This window comes from Anguilla anguilla, chromosome 14, assembly GCF_013347855.1.
Source record: "Anguilla anguilla isolate fAngAng1 chromosome 14, fAngAng1.pri, whole genome shotgun sequence".
Classification (NCBI taxonomy): domain Eukaryota; kingdom Metazoa; phylum Chordata; class Actinopteri; order Anguilliformes; family Anguillidae; genus Anguilla; species Anguilla anguilla.
In genome coordinates, this window is record NC_049214.1 from 7,297,542 (window position 1) to 7,312,523 (window position 14,982).

General features: G+C 36.9%; 1 protein-coding gene across 1 annotated transcript in view; it reads left to right on the forward strand.

Annotated features, from left to right (window-relative positions):
- Positions 1-10,848, forward strand: part of LOC118212176 (AT-rich interactive domain-containing protein 3A-like) — a 56,458-nt gene extending 45,610 nt beyond the window's left edge. The window contains exons 4-8 of the mRNA XM_035389827.1: positions 3,694-3,877; positions 4,516-4,760; positions 5,616-5,897; positions 7,117-7,206; positions 8,015-10,848. Of these exons, the coding sequence (XP_035245718.1) occupies positions 3,694-3,877; positions 4,516-4,760; positions 5,616-5,897; positions 7,117-7,206; positions 8,015-8,202 (989 nt within the window). The 3' untranslated portion in view covers positions 8,203-10,848. The remainder of the gene's footprint in view (positions 1-3,693; positions 3,878-4,515; positions 4,761-5,615; positions 5,898-7,116; positions 7,207-8,014) is intronic.
- Positions 10,849-14,982: the final 4,134 nt, after the last annotated feature.

Below are 14,982 nucleotides of genomic sequence, written 5' to 3' on the forward strand. Positions count from 1 at the left end.
ATGTTCTCGGGGCCTCCCATACTGAGTTCGTTTTGTGGTTTGAATAGTTTCAAGAATAAAAAAGGAAGCATTCCTGATTATGTCTCTGAGGTATGAAGTCATATATGCCCACCCAAGCCATGTAGACTCATTTGTGTTGAACTCCAATTAAACAAGCTCTCACACAGCAGGTGTGAGATTTAAATTGCTGATGCTCATTTCCTCTTAATTCACAATTGCTCGTTGTCATAATGATCCATGGCCTCAAAGATCTTTTCTGCTGACGAAAAAAGTTGTGCCGTCTTTTTCTTTGTGAATCTGTTCAGAGAATCTGAGGGAGACATACATCACTTTGGCTATTGAAAAAGCATAAATCTCATTTTAAGAGGCTTGGCCAGTTTTAGATTAAGCCACACAAAAGTCTCCAGGAGCAGTTTTTATTTAGGGGCCCAATACCTGTATGGTTACCCTCTCATATGATAAATAACAGGTTTAGAGATTTTCTTTGGGCTTTTCTGTTATTGTGATAACATTCATTATCGAACCGGAGTGTCAGAGGGAAATCTAGTTTTCTCAGTTTGGGTGACATTGAATAAGAATGAGTGTAATTAAGCACTAGACCTTGAAGAGATAGTATGCTGTATAGATAGTATGACTGGTATACTGCCAGTAGTTAGCTGGCAATATACTGAAATGATTGAGAAAGCATAGATTCCATGTTATCATCCAATATAAAAATTGAAAAACAGACTACTAAGAATATTTATTCAGTATGTATAAAAAGGTCAAAGGGTTTTGAAATATTTCTGTTTTTGTTCTTTGATTTGAGGATCATCAGAAAAGCAGATGTAAGTAAGGCTGAACCTTGATCATTTGTCTTGAACATCACATTTTAATTACAGTAAAGTAAATAATATCAACTATCATGTTATGACGTTTCAGAGAACCACTTGAATTCTTCTGGCCATTATGATATGTATTCTGCATCATTGGCATCTCCTGAAGGTCTGGTATAAAAGGGTCCTGTCAAAACAAGCCTACACATGGTTATTTTTGTCCATGGTGCATACACTTTTTTCCTGCTGGCATTACTGTTGAGCGCTCTTGTTTCTCTAAGACCTCTATCTATCTTGATAATATAATAAATGTCAGTTCAGCACTAATTAATGTCAGTTCATTCATCTTAAATGGTTAAACAGTTGCAGTACTTTTTGCTGTCAGTAACAAAGAGAGCTGCTGTCTAAGGAAGATGGATTATGCAAATCCAATTTTCAGAATAGTATTTTCAAAGAATTAGGGCTGCAGGTCATTTTTCTGTATATATATATTAATATATTTTTAAATATAGTTATGTATTATGTTAATTTGTCCAATCACTTTTCCTAAATCACTTTTCCCCTAAAATTGGGAGCAAAATTATTTATTTTTTTAAATATCAATGTAATTGCAATACTGCAACACTGTTACATTCGTAAATATACACCATCATGCTTACCCACAGCTGGACAATTAAAAATAATTCCAAGGATTGTGTGTTCATGCATGTGACAGAATAAAATATAAACTGCCTGAAGTCATCATCTAATGGGTCAGGTCTCTGCTCAGTAAAACATGCCTGGGCAGTCTATTGATAAGCACACAGTTTTCTTCTGCAGCAGAGAAGAAGGAATTTCCATTTTGGTATTTATATATGCAAAACTATTCCTATTCCTATTGCCCAACATACGTACAGACCCTTCTGAGGAATACTGTCCCTCCCTGATTAAAAAAACACAAATAATTTGACCTTTGTCATCCTGTGGGTCTGTTTCCATTTTCTTTAACAAATGTTTGATTCATGTTGTGCTCTTCTTGAAAGATCTGAAATATCTTTTAGTATCTATTTCCTTCATTAAAAATGTTTTAATCCAAAACATCGGCACAAAAATTGCTGCTGTAATGTCATGGAAGAATAAGAACTGTTTTTGTTGGGCAATAAAAAAAGATTGTACTAATGCAAATAAGTAACCATTTGTATTTACATGTGCAGGATAATAATGCTATCTCTAAAAACTGTAGCTAGTCACGTACAGAAAGTGATCAGAACAAGAAAGGAAATGGAAAAAAGAAAGAAAAAAGATCTCTCAAGATAGCTGTCCGCACATGCACACTAATTATCTCAGCACCTTAATTAAAACTACCCTTTAAAGTCCTCTGGACATTCGGCTTCTTCTCAATACCTCTTGACATATAGACTGCTTAGGAGAAGTTGTTTAAAAGAAAAATCTGTGGGTTGTCTAGTTGTCACTACTTGAAATATAATGCCTGCATTGTATTCAAGGACAGTGGGGATGCATCTTTTATTTTAATGCGTCTCTCCTCGCATGCCAAAGAGGCAAAATTCAGCTATAATTACAAGACTTAATTGATGTGTTTTAACCATCCTAGACAATATTTCTGCTTCCATCTTTTTTCCAGCATAATCTGCATGCCTGTTGTTTGCACTTCATTTCCCTGGTTATTGATTGCTATTATGGTAAATTCAATGTGCACAATAGCACTCTATCAGCAAAATGCAGGTTAATTATTTCTCAGCTTTTCTTGTATCCACATGGAACACTTGGCCCCCTCACATTATAGCTCACTATAAGTCAAAATAAGAAATTGGCTGTGTTTTTAAACTGCTAATTAATGGCTATGCAGGAGTTATAGAAATAATTTTCTTTCTCTTATTGTGATTATTACCTTTCAAAAAGCCTTTTGTGTATATTGACCATAGCGTGCTTTTCATTAGTATGACCAAGAAACTGAAATGAAAATATCAAAAATATGACTAGTTGTCTGAGCATTTATGTACAGAAATTGCACAACGTTTGTGGGTGTGGGTATGTTTGTGGGGAGGCAGGACAGAAGCTTACAAAAATGAACGTCTCAGATTCTAACCAGCTCAAGCAACATGTCTCAAGCTTTTACTTTTCTTTAAAATATTTCTTAAGGGGTTAGCGCATTGATGCAGCCCGTGCGGCTTCAATCAGGAGTGTGTTCATTTTCTCCAAATACAACAGAAAAACTGTAAGCATGAAGCTCAGCCTAAATTTGTTATTGGCCTCAGCAATGATTTCCAATGGATCTTACCCAGAGGAGCGATGTAGTTCAATATATCCTGTTAAGCCAAACAGTATTTCTTAGTCTCTGCCAGCACAGGATGATTATCAGATTTTGAACTTTTGACTTTGTCTTCGTAAAAAGACTAAACTTTCTCTTTTTTGGGTGATTATCTGAAAAGCTTTGTGTTGTAACTACTTTTATCATCATGAAAGGAAAGCCTATGATAAACAAAGTTAAAGTGGCTTATGTCTTTCAAATTATTTTTTCAATTATTTTAAATGTTAACATAGCGCCATTTTTGACATTATGACACATTCTCAATATTTTCAAGTCCTATTAACCACAAATCACTTGCAATTTGTAGCTGTTGTTCTCTGAGGTAAGAAAAAATGCCGAATGTAGATGGTGGTTGACAATAAAAAACAGCACTGTCTTTTCCTGGCATGTTAAATGGAGAAAACTGATTTTATATTTAAGTTCTGGAAGTGACATTTCCCATTTGCGAAAGAGTGGAGCTTTTAGACATTTTACTTAGTGGAGATTAATTGGCCTTATAACCAGCGGAGAAGCCTGTCGATGAGCTGGAGTTAATGGCATTGATTGTGGATATTGTGTTTGTTTCCACAGGGACTCCAGTGAATCGGATTCCTATCATGGCCAAGCAGGTGTTGGATCTCTACACTCTCTACAAGCTTGTGACAGAAAAGGGCGGCTTAGTGGAGGTCATCAATAAGAAGATATGGCGTGAGATCACCAAGGGTCTAAACCTCCCTACTTCTATCACAAGTGCAGCTTTCACTCTCCGAACACAGTGCGTAACACCCCTGACAAGCCAGAGAGGGAGGCTGACTGTGTCTTGAAATTTAGGCCTCAATCAAGTGCATTAAAAAACAACTATTTAGCTGTCTTTTTCATACATAGAATTTGAAATAGGTTATTACATACAGTATATTTTAAATTAAGTTAAATTAAATTTAAGAAATTAAGTTTGAAAAAATTATGATTTTAGATTATGTAAATATGAAATAATTAGAAATGAGTATTGCAAAAATATGTAATGACAGATAATATAGTGCCATTTCATTAATAGTTTTTATAGTTATTTGCAGACCTGTCATGCACAATGCTACCTTCAAGACAAAATTATTATTGTAAAACGTTTTTTGTTACAGGCTTGTTCTCAAATGATATTTTGTGTTTTAAAGACCGAAAACAGAATAGTGCTCCATATTCTGAAATTGTTAACACTCATTCACTGAAAGCATGTCTAGAATAATATGTTCAAAACTAATCTGACATATGAGTAATGTTTATTGGATGGCATGATGCCGGTTAATCCCATCTTTATATCACAGCATGTATAACCTGGATATATAGCAGGCGTTGTTAGAGATTAAATCTACCAAGACATTCGCCAGGATTGTAATTTGACTTATTGTGACTTCTCAGGTATATGAAGTACCTCTACCCCTACGAATGTGAGAAACGAGCGCTGAGCTCCCCGGGCGAGCTCCAGGCGGCCATTGACAGTAACCGGCGGGAGGGGCGACGGCAGAGTTGCGGGTCGTCCCTGTTCAGCTACTCTCCCATTGGGACGCCCAGCATCCTCGCCTCCCCAAAGATCCACATGCCTCACGCCACCATGGTCGCTCCCAATGGCAGCCTTGTCTCCCAGGCCTTCTCCATTAAGAAAGGTCAGGAGAGTGCGCTCATTTGTTGGTTTGGTTTAGCCACTGGAGGGAGATAAGGGCAAGGAAACAACAGAGTAGCACTGACTTTGACTAGGGCCCTAGAGAACCAAAAATCCAGTTTTGTAATTGTCTGCATCTTCAGTTAAAATCAACATCTGACAGACTAACACCACAAGTAGTGCATGTCTTTTATTAGTTCATTCATGTTGTATAATTGGTTCAATATCTTATTTGGGAAATGCAGAACAACACATCACAATCTGGCCTCATCATATACAAATGATTTTAAACCACCATAAAACTGATGATAAACCACACAGAAGAAGGCTTTGTGTTTAACTGTTTTCACAATGACAGAGATCCTGGTGCTGTGTGAAATGTGCGGACAATATGGCCATCGTAGCTGAGAGGAAACATATTGCAGGACTTCCTCAAGTCCTCAACACAGATTTCCGCAGCTTAGCCTGACACAAAGAGCATGAGATTCATTTAATGTGCTCGTCTGGAAAAAGAAAATCATATGCATCTGTTTTTGTGTTTGTTGCTTGTGTTTCTTTTGCAGATGGAATGCATGACTGTGTTTGGTCAAATAACCAAGATGATATGAGAGTAAAAATGGGTGGCTGACTGAAAATGATATCATCAGTTCCCTGCATGTCATTCCTGTTCTGGTTTGCTCTATTTAACCTGAGCAAATTCATATCAAGTACTTTGTATAGTGGTGAAAAGGCTTTAGCATATTCTATTGGATTATATCATCAGGAGACACAGATCTACAGAAATAAAATCAGCACTCACAGTTAGCATGCCTGTGAAAGAGCTGTGTGGTAATTGTTCTGTTGTTGCGTTCCTCTTCAGAGGAGCCCATGCTCTTAGGCAGGAGGCCCAGTCAGCTGGCCATCCCCATGCCAATGGCAGGGCACCACATGGCGGCCGCACAGGCCGCAGCGCAGGCAGCTGCCGCAGCGCAGGCGTCGGCCCTGGAGCAGCTCCGGGAGAAGCTGGAGTCCGGCGAGCCCCCGGAGAAGAAGATGATGCTGATGGCCGAGGAGCAGCAGAGAATCATGCAGCACGCGCTCCAGCAGAACCTCTTCGCCATGGCAACCCAGCTGCCAATGAACATCAAGCTCAGCAACAGAGGTGAGGACCAAACTTCGTATAGAATTTGCGCGGAGATAAATCAATGCTATCGATTCGTTCTCATCTGTATAGTTACACATATGCCGGGAGTATAGTATCAGACGGTTGTTTTAAAAATGTAACTTCTAAGTTCTGATGTCAGTTGAACTTGCCTGTATATTAAATTACATTCATCACAGAAGAATATTTAGCTGGCCTCCTACAATGGTTTTCTTACTGCAGTTAGCAGTCAGAGCAAATGAACAACATACCTCATTGAAACCTCTCTGCACTTCTACAATAAAAGCTCAACTTTAGATATTTGAGTTGGCAGGAGAATGCAACCAGTGTTCTTTTAGGTGTAAATTAGCTAATTTGTGAACAATATCTGGAGAAATATTAAAGAGAAATATTGAACTAATATCAACTGACTCCAAATGCATCAATATTTCTAGCTGTCGGGGAGAGGTATGACTCATTAACTAGAGGAAAAGTAGTATATCTCTCTGGCTTGAGTTAATCTACTAAAATTCCATTAATGGTTGCAGGCTCTTTGCTTCATGACAAGCAATTAGTTACATTTAAGTTAATAAAAGTTTCTAAATAGAGAATGAGGAAATGATTGGTTCATGTGTGATATCATTTATTTCCATGTGACTGCCTCGCGCATATTATACCTATTATACTGTGCTTTTTAAATTCTTTATATTTGATGAAATATGCATTTTCGGGTTTTGGTTGTTAATCATCATTTACCAGTTTGGTGGATACATAGATATATACATACACACTGTAGATATAAATGCTGTAATTCAGCGGATGACTTTATAAATTACAAATTTGTGATACTTTGAAAATAAAGTGATTCTGAAAGAAGTAATGAACAGCCAGCATTGCACCCTGGGGAAAATTTCACTCATAATCTCAATTTCCAATGTAATAAGTGAGTTCGGCAACACTTGAAAATGTATGGGAGGTTGTGTTGAAAGAGCATATTGAACTAACAAATACCATCTATGTGCTCTGGCATATGGAGCTATATACAGTATTGTGATAGCTGTAATAAAGTGAAATTGATTTATACTCTCCAGTTATCTTTGCTCCAAAACCTTTGATAAACTGCTGGAAAAGTCCTGTCACTCAGGGGTTATGACTGTTATTGGTGCTTTGTGTGTTCCTTTTAAGAAATGTTCATATTGAGTTTTTCCCTCTCTCTCTCTCTTTTGCTTCTTTCTGACAGATGACAGACAAGACACTGCATTGAACTTGTCTACAAACTGCATTAGCAGCATCAACATGTCAATAGAAATAAATGGAGTTGTCTACACAGGTAAATAGAGGGCCACTTGCTGATGTAATTGCAGGCAGGAAATTCAATAAGTTATGGCAGCGCCCCTGTGCTTAGTCCTCCTCACAATTTGATGTCTTTGCTATAAAATCCATTGTAATGAAGTGGCAGTCCAATAGCGTTAAAAAAGTTAAATATCTCAAAAATGGGCTTGTTGATTTCAGGTCGATGGGACTTGTTGTCTTACGTGCCGAGAGAAAGACCACTAGTTTTAGCAGAAGATGGTGCCTGTGTGCCTGGGCTTGGTGCTTTATTACCTTTTGATGGGTAATTAATGCAACCTCATTGACCTGTTGAAAACATTCAGAACAACAGCCAAATTAGTTGTCTCAAAAGCTTTATGAAGTGCTAGTAATGTCCTCCCAAGGCTGAGATTTGCTCACACACTAGAATCTACTGCATCTGCTGCAATTGCTTTAACTGTTGCCATTATAACCAATTTTTTCACAAAATGTATTGTAGAAATGGAAGATATTGACAGCCTAACAAGTCTCTCTTAAATCCCTCAGGAACTTTGTTTCATATACACATATTTGTTTTCATTTTCATATCTGGTGCAGATAATTTATTGCAGTATTATAAGAGAATCTATCAATGAACTTGGCTTTCACTATTCATATTGAACATGTGAATATAAAGGAAGGTTTCCAGGAGTTCAACTGAGGAGTTTTCTGGAATGCAGCAATCAAAAATTAATATTGTACCAATGATCAGCAGGCTTTTAGGAAAGTGGAAAACATTTTCAGCCATTCCACATGGAACTGACATGCTGCCTTCACTTTAAATTCAGGGGTCCTCTTTGCCCGGAAGCAAGCCATTCCAGTCATGCCAGGAAACAATGGGATCAGCCTCACCAGCTCTCAGGGAAAGACCAGCCTGGGGTTGCCAGCTCACATCCAACCTTCCTCTTCTTCCTCGTCATTCTGCTCCATCTCATCCTCAGTCCATGGACATACCTCCAGCAATTCCTCCCCCTAAGCCCCAGTTTTCATCTCAAATCCCTAAATCATGAATACACTGAGAGGTGTTGGGACAGTAAGAGTTAAAAAGACTTAATCGTTCTGAAAGCGAATTCTTTCCTGCTTTTTTAAACACCTTTCCTGTGAAAGAGTAAAATGATTATTTACATAGGCCTGAGGCTTCTGGGGAATATTTAAAAAATGGATACTTTCTGAACAACAGTTCTCCAAATGAATCGGCCTTCCTTCCCTGATATCCAGTCCAGAGAACCTGAAACACCTGATAAGAAAATGCTAATGATCACAAGAAAGGCACATGGATCTTGCTGGTCATTAGCAGATGATGGGGTTCACTCCATCTTAACCTCTGTAAAAGCCGTTTATTTTATTATTTTAAATTTTTATTACAACTGTAAGTATGGGTGTGTTTGATGAAATGTGTACCGTATGGTTCTGATACGTCTCTGAATTTTGTTTTGGTACAGACAGAGGTGGGTACTCCCAGCTTATACCAAAGACATGATCAAACAAAATCATAAATTTACAAGCCATGTTGGCTTGCTCAGTCTGAACACAAAGGTGTTTTCTATTCAGCATTAACACAAGAGTTGCACATCATGGAGGGCAGCTGCTTTGAAGAAGTCATTCCAGAGATCAGGTTATTTACTTGCATCGCTTTGTGTTCATTTTGTTTCCTTGTCGAAATCGCTGACTGGGTGAACCTGGCTTTAGCCATTAAGACAGCATCGTAAAAAGGACTACTGAAAAGCATGGCAGACTGTTCTGTATTTCAGTGTCAGCCAACAGCAAACCAGTTGTGGTAAAAAGTATACTAATTCCCACAGTTGTTTCCCCTGGATTGAGTCCTTGCTGCTTGTAATAAATCTGAAAGGCTTTGTTTTCAACAGAAACAAGTAGGTTCTATAACGCTTACTTTGTTATCAACAGTAAAATTTAAAAACATATCAAAGTGGAAAAAACAAATTGTAAATCATAAAGATAGCTTATAGACAAACAATATATCTTGATCAAAAGCCGGCACTTGAACACTGTATCAAGGTTGCAATAAAAAAGCAAAAAACTAAAAACAAAACAATAAATCAATGTGACATAATTGACACGCATTACAAAATGATGCAACTATCATGTAGTGGCTTTGTACTAAACTGAATTTATCTTTATGCACTTGTATGTAAGACTTTGGAATTTGTCATTGTTCCTTTTTATTTATGACTTTAATATGACTAGGGTTTAGAGGTTTGTATTTAGACTTTTTTCCTATTAATATCGTTGAACACGTGGATTTAATTTTGCATTTATTTTGTAATTATTCTGGAGTTTATAACTCGAAATTATCCACAGAGAATTTTTTTTAATTTAAAGATATTTCAACAAGCCTTCAGATGCAGATACCTCTCATATCTAGCTAGAGGTCCAAAAAATATTTACATATACCTCCTTTTTATTTATATTTATGGTTTCTATTATTTTGATTGTAACACCACTTGAAAAACTTATTTTTCAACGAATCACTGGATTTTTTCTTTCTTCTTATTTTGTATCGTTATACCAAAGAAGGGAATATTCTATGAAAGCACATCTACCTCATTTGTTAGAGACTGTGCCAACAAATATGATAATAATCTTAATTTTCTGTTTAAATTTGTAGGTCCAGATGTACTGTTTGCTGGAACAATATGTATTAAAACAAAAACAGAGTAGTCAGACTATGTGAGACAAGAAGCAAGCTGTTTATGTTTCAGGTTTGTCTTGTAAGAGTGTATTGTTGATTATGAAAATGACAGAATGTTTCTATTTTCTGTACAAATGATACCATGTCAAGGTATTTGAATTACAAGTTCATATTAAATAGTTCAATAGCTTTCTATTATGTGTACAGGAAAGATAATGTTAACTTACGAAATGTAATATCACAAAGACCATTTCAATGAAACATTTTCTGGTCTTTGTTCTTTTTTGAAGGTGGTTGTTTCTGAAACCTGTTTTGACTAATCTATTTAATACATAAAATCTAGTTCATATAAAGTTAAAATGTAGTGAGTGGGAGGCCCCAGTAAAAGGATACCATGGTAAAGAAAATGGGTGGTGTCATTTAACCACATCTAGTCATATGGAAATTACACATTGGGAGAGGCCTATGTGTGTCATTTCATCTGAAAATCCATTTCAGACATCCTTTTGTGCTGCAGACCTTCAGTCATCTAAAGACTGGACATTCTGCGTATTCATTTTATCACTGTTTGTTAGGAGCTAGAGAAACTACCAAAGGGTAGTTTAAATATGTTTATATACTGTATGAGGACAAAAGAGGACAGACAAATACGCACATTTTTGAATGTATTGTTTTAACAGCTTTTGATGTACATATCAGAAATGTATTAACTGTTTATCTCAGCACAGGCACAGTCTATGCATACTGTGGAAATAAGACGGTTCCCCCTCACATCAGTGAGTGCTTGGGTAATGTGAAAAGAGCAGATTGGCAATAACTGGACCGCAAGATTTAAAAGAACAGTGTTGCTGACTGTGAAACATGAAATTGCAGTAATAATTGTAACCAAAGATGAACAAGCCAACAATAAAACATATTTGTAAAAGAAAACATAGCACATCAGAAAATAAATATTCATATGTGTCAACAGTATGTGGCTTACTCTTTTTATCTGTGCTATGCTATTAGATTTTAGACACTACAATGGCTTTACATGCTGTTTATGAAGCTTATATTTTTTTCCTTTTGTTAATTTGGATAAATCCAGTGCATTATGGGATTGCTGGATTGTGGTGCTCAGGGGTTAAAATTTAAACAAAAAAAGACATGAAAGAGAGAGTTTTTTGTTTTTGCCATTTGACTTGTAGCTCATGTAGAAATAAAATGCTGCTTTTCAGTGAATCTTTTTTGTCATTTCATCTTGATAAATAATCTATAATATGCCATATATATTTTTAAGTATCTCCTCCATGAAACATCATTGACCTGTTTAACTTAATTATACAGTACTATTAACTATTAATTCAGTAGCAATATTAATGTAGTTTCCTTGGAATCCAGTTCTAGCTGTTGACCATGTTTTCAGCCAGATTTCACCGAAAATATGACATCTTTTTTAACCTAAGCATCTTTCCGATGCCAAACCCACCACTAGTGTGTGTGGACAAAAGGTTCAGCTTTCACTGGAACATCAGTTGGAACCAGGGTGTTATGGTTATTAATAAATGCATCAAGTCATTTCTACATTTATGCACTTTATTTATTTATTATCCGAATGGCGCAGGTGGGTAGTGTTCATCATCCTGGGCCATGCAGTACTTTAGTACTCGGACAGCACCTGACATACAGTATGTGGCTCAGATGCTCTTCCCAGGAGTGCCACATCCGTCAGGCGCTGAAATGTGGCTGCCACCAAATGGAGAACCCGGCACTGGAGAAATCTTGTGTGGGCTTGCAGGTGAGGACAGTGAAGTAGGGAGCCCCAAGATCAGTATTGCTGCAGAAGCAGCTCTTTGGCATCTGTGCAGAAAAACCCACAACAGTTACTTATGTCTGAATAGCGGAGTTTAGATGATCTCAGCTGCTGGACTGATGCCTTGATATAGGGTTGATGGGGAGGTGGCGTACTGGAAGCAGCTGGTTATTGGCACTGTTAACGAGGGGCAGACCTGTCTGGGCCTCTCTGGGCTGAGGCTGCAGTATGTACTGTACATAGGGCTAAAATGACTGATTCTATTGTTAGTTTATTGTACAAATGTTTTGATATATAAGCAGAAGGAATTAGTTCAGACTGTGTTGCACAGGCTGTATAGTAGTAAAAGTAAAATATGATATGATTACATAACTCCGGATGGCAAAATGTTTGCAAACAGGTGTAGAGAATTATGTAAAATAGACCAATTAGTAAAAAGCAAAAGAAATTGCCATCTTTATAGGACAAAGGTCACAGTCTCATTTGCCAATGTGGGCAATTAAACTAATGAAGTCAGAGTGTGTCGAATTAAGGGGCAGGAAAGGAGAAGAAATACGTAAATGAGGGACTGAGATCTTGATGTAGGCCCAGCATGAGATTAGCAGATGTCAGTGGTCTTGATGGGATTTACAGGTAATAGAGTCATTATTGGGCTCAAAGGGTATTAGATTACACTTCTGAATAAACAACAACAAATTAAGAGCAGTCTTCCAATAATGGGTTATCTTGTCAGTGACTGACAGAAACCCATGCCCTGTAACATGGTGTCAATTTTATGCACCACTGACGACCTCACCAATCAATAATGCTGCTATCAAGTAAAGAAAACCATGAGATTCAGATTGAAGTTCGGCAGGGAAAAGAGTTTGTTTACAGTACATTTAGGTTGTCCTGAAACAGTGATTTTGTGAGGTTGAGATTATTCGAGATTATTGAGATTATTATTAGACTGTATTTGTTAGTATACAGTATGCAATGATGCAGTATAGCATGCAATTCTCTTCTGTGCATTCATAAATTGCAATAGGTTGAACTGTAAGATTGGTGCTTTATATTACTTTGAATCCAGTTCATAAAATGCCTCTGGGAGCATGTTGAGTTTACTTTTCATTTAAACTTGACAATTAAAAATATTGTTTTTCCTGAACACTTCTAAATTCTACAATTCTGAATTTGAAATGAAAAAACAATTCGACATTCTATTTCATTTTTGGCATGCACGTAATGTCTTTATTTATCAGCCAACAGAAAATAAGACAAAGAGAGGTTCTACCTTTTCTGTCTGTTTGTTCGGTGGCCGTTGATTTAGCACTGACCTTTCCCCTTCATCCTGGAATTTCTGGCCACAATCACCTCACAGGTTGTCAAGGAGGATTTGTGCAGCTGATCTGAAAGACTGGATCTTGTTACGTCAATACTAATTAACCTGCTCAGTGCTGAGCATCAAAGTCTCTCTATTCATTTATTTTAATAATTATATGACTCCTTACCAATATATGCTTCTCTATATCACATATCTCTCCCTCTAGTTATTTGATTAATTTGACATTGTAAGAGACACACTGAGCACAGTATACTGAACATCTATATAGAGTTGCACACTCTGTATTTGCTGCTGAAAGCTTACTGGTGGATTACAACCAACATTTAAATTCATTAATCTCAGCAGATTAATTAAATGTCTCTCAGGTGTCCTAATTTAACCTGGTTTCCTTTGGCCTGAGCATTATGCCATTCTGAAGTTATATTAAAATATTTGGAATTGGAAGGTTCTGTAGCAGGAAAACATTTGAAGAAAAACATCTCACCCTGTTTTTGTTTTCTATTTGATCCAATGCAATAATGGCAATCGAAAAAAATGTTGTCAGTTTAATGAAATCAACTATTACGGCCATTTCAAACAATAGTCCGTGGACTGTGAATAAAATATGAAACACTGGAAATGACCTGAACATTCTGACCATTTGTAAATTATTACGTTTTACCTAAAGCATATGTGCTAGCTGAAGTGTTTCTATCTGATCCACATCAACAACAGTGTTAAGCTTTTTTATGAGAAGTTCACTGTTGGGTGGGGTACTAGGTGGGTTACAAAAAAAGAAAAAAGTGTCAAATGCTGGTATGTGGCCATCTGCAGCCATACCTCTTGTTTCAAAATGAGTTAGATAAGAATGCTGGTATCAAACAATATAACAATTTAGCTTATACTGCAGATATGAGATGCTTCTATCTAGTTCCAGCACTGTAGGGAAGGTGAGTAAAAGCAACAGGTCTGTGAAGTGCAGCTGTTGAGGGAAGAAATTCCAAGAAGCCCAGAGTTTGCCTAGAGCAGTGGGTGCAAAGTGCCTAAAAACCTGATGAATGTAATATGTAAAAACTTTAGTAATGTAAAAAAAAAAATCCAATTGGTACTAATAATCCCAGATAAATTAATTTTGTGTTGGTTATTTAGTGTCTGGTCCCCTCTTTGACTTCTCCACTCTGTCCTAAAGCTATTCAATGTGAATAATGACAAGGAATATACCAATGTATACTTTGCATGGTACTGCATCCTCCCAGCCTATAGGTGCTATAATAAAACTTGTGGTAGAATCAGACAGATGCCAAAGAATTCATAGTAATTAAATAACTTATTCTGCCACCCCATTGTGCTGTATTGGATAGGTGAAAAATATGATTCATTACAAGGTTTGAGCCATTGTGGCAGTCCTGCGATGGCACCCATTTTCTTGCCAAAGCATGAAATAGAGCAGATGGTTCTCTTCTAATGCTGCATTGTACTTTATAATTGTAAACAGGGATATCAGTTAACATGAGAATATTTACTTCTAATTTGCACATTACAATATTATTTAAACATCTCTCAAAATCCATAGATAAAGTTTTTGAATTGAGAATTATAACTGGATATCCCAAAAATGTATCAGCAGAGAATCCTGTTGTTCCATCACTCAACTGGTTGATCCTACAAGGACCACATAAAATAATGCAGATATACTGTATGCCACTAATTTTATTTCATTTTTTAAATGTATTATTAAACAACACATTAATTTCATTTATCATTACCGAGGCATATATAACATAACTGAAGGTGTTTTCCCTCGTTGTGTTTTGAAGAAGAACTGGAGTAGCAATGGAGCTAAAGGCAGATATTGAAAGGACAAACCCCAGAGGAGCTCACATGCATCCGCTTAACAAGCTGCCCTGTCTGCTATGCAGCTCACACGCTGCTTTATGAGAAAACTAGCAGGAGATTGATTTCTGCTATAATTGGGGTCTCACCTCGGCCAAGCACTGCCAATAAGATCCAA